This window comes from Anastrepha obliqua, chromosome 3, assembly GCF_027943255.1.
Source record: "Anastrepha obliqua isolate idAnaObli1 chromosome 3, idAnaObli1_1.0, whole genome shotgun sequence".
Lineage (NCBI taxonomy): Eukaryota > Metazoa > Arthropoda > Insecta > Diptera > Tephritidae > Anastrepha > Anastrepha obliqua.
In genome coordinates, this window is record NC_072894.1 from 26,516,824 (window position 1) to 26,524,505 (window position 7,682).

Genomic DNA, 7,682 nt, shown 5'->3' on the forward strand with positions numbered 1-7,682 from the left:
TAATAATGTCTACTTAATTAAATTTGGATTAAGTTCAGCTCATAATCGTTACTCACACACTCAACAATGCATGAAGCGGCTGACAACAACTGAGCAACGGTGCTGTAGGATTGAAAGTTGGGTGTTAATTAATAGAAAATTTATAGTATTTACATCCAGATACATGAATTATGAAATTTTAATTGGAAATATTTGAAAAACATTTTATGTAATATTAAATGAATTAATTAAAATATAATTTTGAATACTTTATTGAAATATGAATTAAAGAATGCGTCACAGAAATTAGTTTCAATTGCTTAGTATTACTTTCTCCCTCCTTTATGTTAACTTACTAATGGAAAACGATATCCATTATTTTTGCGTAAAATTTATGCTCAAATGAATCAAAACTGTTTTATGGTCGATATTTGGCTCCTGGGCGATGCTACGACTTGGTACCGAAACATTACGTTTGGTTCATCGCACAGCGCCAGTTCTGCTTACCAAAAGTGGCCGATTTATAACCTCGATTATTTCTGTGATTTTATCGACATTCTCTTTCACATCAAAAACGCCTGAACGAAATCGACGAAACCGAAATGATACGTAATTAGCTGTCACAGTATCGGCAGCATAAACACCGGTCTGACTTGCATTTTCACCTTTATCAAACGTACTAATCTTCTTCTTTATTGACTTCCATTGTTAACACCCTGTAACTAACAACTGAATGGAATAAACAAAAAACAGCAAACGATTTTATTTAGTGTGAGAATATCACCCTGACAACGAGCATAGACTTTGAATTGTTTGCTCGATACTTTACGAGATATCGATCACTACAGTCATCTACCCATCAGCTGTTTAAAGGCTTTCATAACTTCTTCAGGCACTGAAAAACGTTGACCTTGCATTATATTTTTGATGTTTGTTAACAAAACCAAATCATTAGGTGCCAATTAGGGATATTAGGAAGTTGATTCGATATTTTGAATGCTCAAAAACTCTCTTGTGTGAGCCGATACGTGAGAGCTCGCATTGGATTGGTGAAGAATGATTCGTTTTCGGCAGTTTACTCCGAAAGCTTTTTGACAAACAAATGTTTGTATGAATTCACTGCTTTAGTTTCTCTACTGGTTTAGTTGCGAAATGACCAGGTTTTCTGAAAAAACAAATACGGCGACCATTTGCTTTGAGGTGCAACTTTTGTTAGACTAAGCTCGTCTTGGACAATCCACCTGGTTTGTTTCCGACTCATATGCATAAGACTCATCACATGTTACGATGTCATAGACGTGTTTAGTACCACCACAGCTGAATTTCTTCAACATTTCTTTACCCCAATCGATATGAGTCCTTTTTGGGGCGATTGTCAATTTATGCGGTACCCAACGACTACAAATCCCACCAATGGTATTTCGATATGTTGCAAGACAATCTTGCGTTATCAATTGACGCACAGCATCTACTATTTCTGGCACAACAACCGAAATTCATCCTGCAAGGATTGGCAGCCACATTGGAACTCGTTGTACCAGCGTTTCACAGTGGCTACGTGTAACATCGAAAGTCGAAGTTGATCAATGCACTCCCCTTTCTATAATCCACATCGAAAATCGTAATAAATCATCGCACGAAAATTTTCACGAATTAATTCCATCTTCAGGGCGAGATGAATTTTTGAACTTACTGAAAAGAGAACAAATAAAGCTCATAAGTGCAAATGCTCTATGTAAGTTTATGCTAAAAAATACCAATCTTTTCGATAAAAATATCGAAATATCGAAGAATGATTTTTCACTTTCTATGCCATTGTCCTGCTCCATTCAGACGAAGATTGTCCACATTAGGTAGGCAATTTTTGAATGATATAGAAGATCTCAGCACTGTGGAAATCAACTAAAGTTTATTTAGAGAGATCAGGAGAAGTTTCCCTTGCGGCATCACAATGAGCTATCAGTCTGAGAGTGTCTCGCTGTGAGCAACCGCTGCAACCTAACATAACCATTACAAGGCAACGCTACCGACAACAACTAACCGAATTGCATTTTTTTTAGTCCCCAAAACTGCCTAGTACATGAAAAAAAACTTTTTTTGTTGCTGCAAGAATATGAATGCTTTTTCTTGATGAAAAATATACCATCACAAAAATCTGCACCGAAGCTTGCACCTCTGTCTGCTCTGACGGTTCCAAGATAGAATCGGGAGTCGGAGCAGGAGTTTTCTCTAAATCAGTCAATTTATATCTATTTCCTTTAAACTGCCGAATACTATTAGTGTTTTTCAAGCAGAAGACTTTGCGATTCTGCAGGCATGCAAATTGCTTAGGGAGCGAGGGAGATATTAACTTTTTCTCGGATAGTCAAGCCGCGATCAAAGCTCTGACGATGCCATGGTGCAGAGCGGTACTAGTAAACTCCTGTAAGGAGGAGATCAAATCTCTTGGGTGTGCAGGTAACATTTCTCTAATCTGGGTTCCAGGACATAGGAACATACCATAGAGGGAAATTAAATTGCTGATGAGCTGCCTACCCGCTGCATCCTGCATCCTGAGAGTTGTTAAAGGGGAACCGCACAAATTATTTCTCAGGAAAGCGCAAAAAAGACGGAGCTCCATTTCTTCATATGCTACTTCGAAATCCCTTTGCCCCCAGTACAATATACGGAGGACTCAGAAAGTCCTTTGGACTCCTCGCCATTCAATTTGAAAACTCGTAGTTGTGTTTACCGGTCACTGCACGATCGGCAAACACGCGGAAAAGCTAGGGTTACAATTTAACCCCCATTGCAGAACCTGTGACCAGAACCAATGTACACATCGTGAGATATGGCGCGCTAGAGACATCTAGGAATAACCATTTACTACACCAAATATAAATATAAAATAATTGGTTATGGGTTTATTCGAGCTTAACCTCCAAATTGTGGTGTGGGTATTGATGTTGTCCACCGTGCGGCAGATATAGCCGAATGAAACACCCCATTATAAAAAAAGTTTTCTCGCCCCTCAGCAGACAATGGCCAACCTCTTATTGTATTTCTGCAATTGAAAAAGCTCCTCATAAAAACCCGTTCGGAATCGGTATTCTAGTGTAGAGGCATGCATTTCGCCCGGTTTTTGAAGCGCTGTACGAAAGAAACAAAAAAAAAATTTACGATCCATTTTTTATCATTTGTTTATTGGTTATTAATTATAATATTACATTAAAAACTAACCCAAAAATCAAATTAAAATCGACAAAATTATGCGCAGTCAAAGTAAGAGGTCCAAAAAAAAAGAGGGTGTCCTGGCGTGCATGCTTCCAACCCAACTAAATGAAAAGTTAGAGTTTCAAACTAAGGTCATCCGATGAAGAAATGTACAAAGAATATTCTCAAAAAATTTGCAGTAAATCGGTCCATTAGTACTCGACGCATCCTCACCGCCAGCTCGAAAACGTAGTTTTGAGAAAAACGCTTTCAAAGTTTTCAGAAGCGGTCGGATCGGAACCGACGCCATGTCACCAAACAGGCTGTAACTCAAGAAATTATAGGCTAAGGGCTATAACTTTTAAATGTGTAAAATTTGCAAAAAAAAATTCGATATTTTTGAAATTCTACACTAGAATACCCTTTAAAACTGTAGGGCCCCCCATTTGTGGAAGAACATCAAGACGTGTGAACGAATAGTAGCATGGGCTCGGCCAAACCCAACACAACGGGTGCAAGCGCCAATTATGTATAATCAATATTTGTTACAGTCTGTGTCAGAAAAAACGAACCGCGATTATTCATGAAGTATAAAAGTTATATATTGAAATTGTTTTTACATGAAAGTATGTACAAAAATATACGTCAATAAGCCGTGTAGTCTTCATCGTTGTCTACTGGCCTCTTCTTCATGCTCTGAACCAGCTTTTCTGTGTAGCTCGTCGACAAAGAGGACCAGATTTTGCGAACTTGACGCACGAGTTGCTTTAAATCATGGATTGGCTTTCCGGCAAGATGCGTTTTCATAGTTCCCCACACATTTTCAATGGAGTTGACGTCTGGGGACTGGGAAGGACAGTCCAATACTGTTTTCTTGTTTTGATGCTTCTCAGTGTATTCTTCTGAGAGCAGTGGTTTTGATGATGTGAGAAGGTAAGATATGTTCGCCTCCTTCAGTCGACACTCACATCTATTCCCTTTTTAGCAAGAGCCCCGCTTAAAAAGTTGGACGATCACTTTATACTGCTTTTTTGTTGTCACTCGCATCAAGCTGCGCTCGGAAAAATCATCAACATTTTTGTACAACTTATACCGCTCACTCATTTTATTTGGTTGCGTTTACGGGAAAGTTTCGAACGACACTAACCTGAGTTAGCACTGGCGTCGTAGCCTTTGAGTGGAACTATTACGCAGCAAAAAGTAGAACGAAATATATCATGAATTTACAAGAGACAAATCGGTTATTTTCTTCTGACACAGACTAATTTAGTTGGGATGGAAGTAGTAACCATCAGATACGTCATCGAATGTGTTCCTTGCCCATCAGCTTATTTGCTTTCCCTTATTGAAGTTTTTAATTATATTATTTACGCACTAAATAATTGTGTTACTAATCCTAATATACACATCTTTTCCTCTCCTGCCCCGCAGCTATTATCTAAGCCACAATACAGCGCTGGTGAAATTGCTCAAGAAGCTGGGTTCTCGACCCATACCACAATGGCTGAAAGATGACCTCTCAACGGGCACGTGATAGTTAATGCGTTTCCGACGACAGCACAATAAATTGCGAAAACAATTCGAATTGGTATACATACGACTCAAACAACAAACTGATATGGAAAACGAGGCGATATATGAGGATGAAACGCCTAAAAGTGTACAATATAGACATCACAGGCGAAACAGCTGGACGCGATTTAAGCGAAATTTATAAAAAGCAACGATGCGACGATGCGGTGAAAGCAGGTAAAAGCCGTAAATAAAAATTGGCATTCATAGATAATTGACAAATTAACAGTTACGGATAGTTGTGCATGAACAACAGGCAACTAAGAGAATTGGACAAAATTAGATCGAAGGCATGAGAGGACGCGGTTAGAGTCAATATTTAGTTGATAATAAGCAATAAACACAAAAAAAGCAAAAAAAAAATATGTTAAATGTATGTAAGTTTGTATACGAGTAAACGAGGTTAATTTAGTTTTATTTAATAAATAGTCATATGAATGTATGCTAAGAGAAGCCGAGGCAGTCAAAAAATAGCCGCGTACTGCATTTTATGTAATTAGAATAGTATTTACGCTTATATGTATGTAGTTGTGTGTGCACACATTTGAATATGGCTATGTAAAAATATGAATATGTAAATACTGCAAAATATTGTCTAATTGAGGTCATGTGCATAGTGTATAAATATATATAAATATGAATATGGATAGGCTAATTAGGTGCATACAAATAATATAACCTACAAATGTAAAAGTTAGTACATATCTTATGGATAGTGATTGTTGTAATTGTTGTAATTGTATATTCAACTGTAACTGTAATCAGCAACTTTAATTTTGGGCCTAATTATGTAAATAGGTGGGAAACGAACCACATAGCAGACTGGAAAAAAGTACACTACCGTTGCAAGCAAAAGTAGGATTTCGCAGCTGTTCCTGAACTCGGTAGTTACTGAGCTCGAATAGAAATTTTTTTTTATCAGATTTGAATTATAGAAACTAGTATTGTAGGTATATTATATACATTGAGCTGAAAAAAGCATTAACATGGGTCCGCAGGCACACTGAAGGACTTAAGCTTACATACCACAGCGTATTTTATTATTTCCCAGAAGGTTTATAAGCGGCCGCCGTAGCCGAATGGGTTGGTGCGTGACTATCATTCGGAAGTCAGAGAGAACGTAGGTTCGAATCTCGGTGGAGAATCAAAATAAAGAAAAAGTTTTTTCTAATAGCGGTCGCCCCGCGGCAGCCAATGGCAAACCCCCGAGTGTATTTCTGCCATGAAAAAGCTCGTCATTAAAAATATCTGCCGTTCGAAGTCGGCTTGAAACTGTAGGTCCCTCCATTTGTGGAACAACATCAAGACGCACACAACAAATACCCCTACAAATCAAACACCAAAGGTGTGATATCACACAGTTTTGGTGGCCACTCCACTCGTTCGAGATGAGAGACAAATTGCTCACCGAAACGACGACGCAGTAAATCCATTGTTTCACGAGCTGTATGACAAATAGCGCCGTCATAGTGGAACCAAATGTTCAGAAGATCACGGGCTTCAATTTCCGTCAAAAAGCCGTTTACCATTGCGCGCTAGCGTTCGCCTTTCACTGTTACATTGGCGTCAGCCTCGTCTTTGAATAAATGTGTCACGATGTTTCCTTCAGCCCATAGGCCGCACTAAACGGTGTTTTACAATGGACAGAGCCACCATTACATTCTTGACTGGCCTCGCGTTCCTCTTTTGCCCAAATTCGGCAATTTTGCTCATTGGCGTAGCTATAATACCTGCAATCTGATCACTCTTTAGTATACCGATTGAAAATAGTCTACCCTTTCTTCATTTCAAGATTGGTGATTTTGAGTAAACGTCAATATGGGCGTGTATATAGTTCCTTGCATATGAGACAAGACTGTGTTTCAATTTATTTCCAGCCAGACATTAATTTTGCATGCGTTTCCAATTCATTCAAATTCAACTCTTTCCTAATAAGGCCCTTCTCTCTCGAAGCTAAAATTTTTCTATATCTCTGTGCTACCTTCTGGCAACTGGTCATCAAAATAGATGCAGATTTATTTAAAGTTTAGTGATAAAATAGTATACCCAAAAAATAGTTAGATTAGTAATTGCACGCCTCAGAGCATGCAACAGTTTTCAAAGCCTATTTTTCCACCTTTGGAGGAGCAATTACGGATTTGATATCAATATAGTTGTCAAGGGCATTTACTATACTTTTTGTTCACATACTTGATCCTTCCGAAGCTACTTGAGATATAAAAGCTAGTGAACATAGCAATGAATCTACCAAGCTTTGACTGAACACAGTGGACCGTTTAGCGTGCAATTCATGTTGAAGAAATATATAAAAGAAAAATTCATTTTAAAGTACAAAAAATATTTTAATATGTGAAACACAAGTTGAGTAGTTACTCGTCTTCTTCCATCAAATGCTTGTAAAGTAGAAATACCTAGATGCACCTCTAATGGTACATCTTGCAACTGGTGCTGCACTAGTTTCTCCATCAAATAACAGTTCAAGAACTAAAATGTTTGATGAGTAGTTTGGCTTTTAACTATAGCGCACTAATGGAAAGTTGGATACACCTTAAAATGGTCTTTTTGCAACTGGTTGTATACTAGCTACTCTGGGACTAGTTTGCATCTGTAGTTGTTTATTTTGCAACTGGTTCACAACTAGTTACACTGGGACTAGTCCGATTACTTCCATAAAATGTTTTTAGAGTATAAATAGAAGAAATGACTGCATCTCTCACTGATCATTTTTCAACTGGTGATGTTCTAGTCACTCTCAAACTAGTATGACTTCCTTCATCAAATACCTGTTCAAGAACTGGAATATTCTATCAGTAGTTTGGCTTTCAACTGTAGTGCACTAATAAGAGAATTAAATATAGCTTGAATTTGTTTCGCTTTGCAACTTGTGCTGCTCTAGTTACTCTCAAACTCGTATGACTTTCTCCATCAATTACCAGTTT

General features: G+C 38.0%; 1 protein-coding gene across 2 annotated transcripts in view; it reads left to right on the forward strand.

The window, feature by feature from the left end:
- Nucleotides 1-6,229, forward strand: part of LOC129240200 (bifunctional heparan sulfate N-deacetylase/N-sulfotransferase) — a 355,141-nt gene extending 348,912 nt beyond the window's left edge. Inside the window, exons 8-9 of one of the 2 annotated variants that reach the window (XR_008582037.1) lie at nucleotides 4,603-4,920; nucleotides 4,973-6,229. Coding sequence is in view for 1 of the 2 variants with exons in the window: in XM_054875832.1 (XP_054731807.1) it covers nucleotides 4,603-4,705 (103 nt within the window). In the remaining variant the exon portion in view is untranslated. Of the gene's footprint in view, nucleotides 1-4,602 lie in introns of both variants that reach the window. The other variant, XM_054875832.1, reaches the window with a different exon arrangement.
- Nucleotides 6,230-7,682: the final 1,453 nt, after the last annotated feature.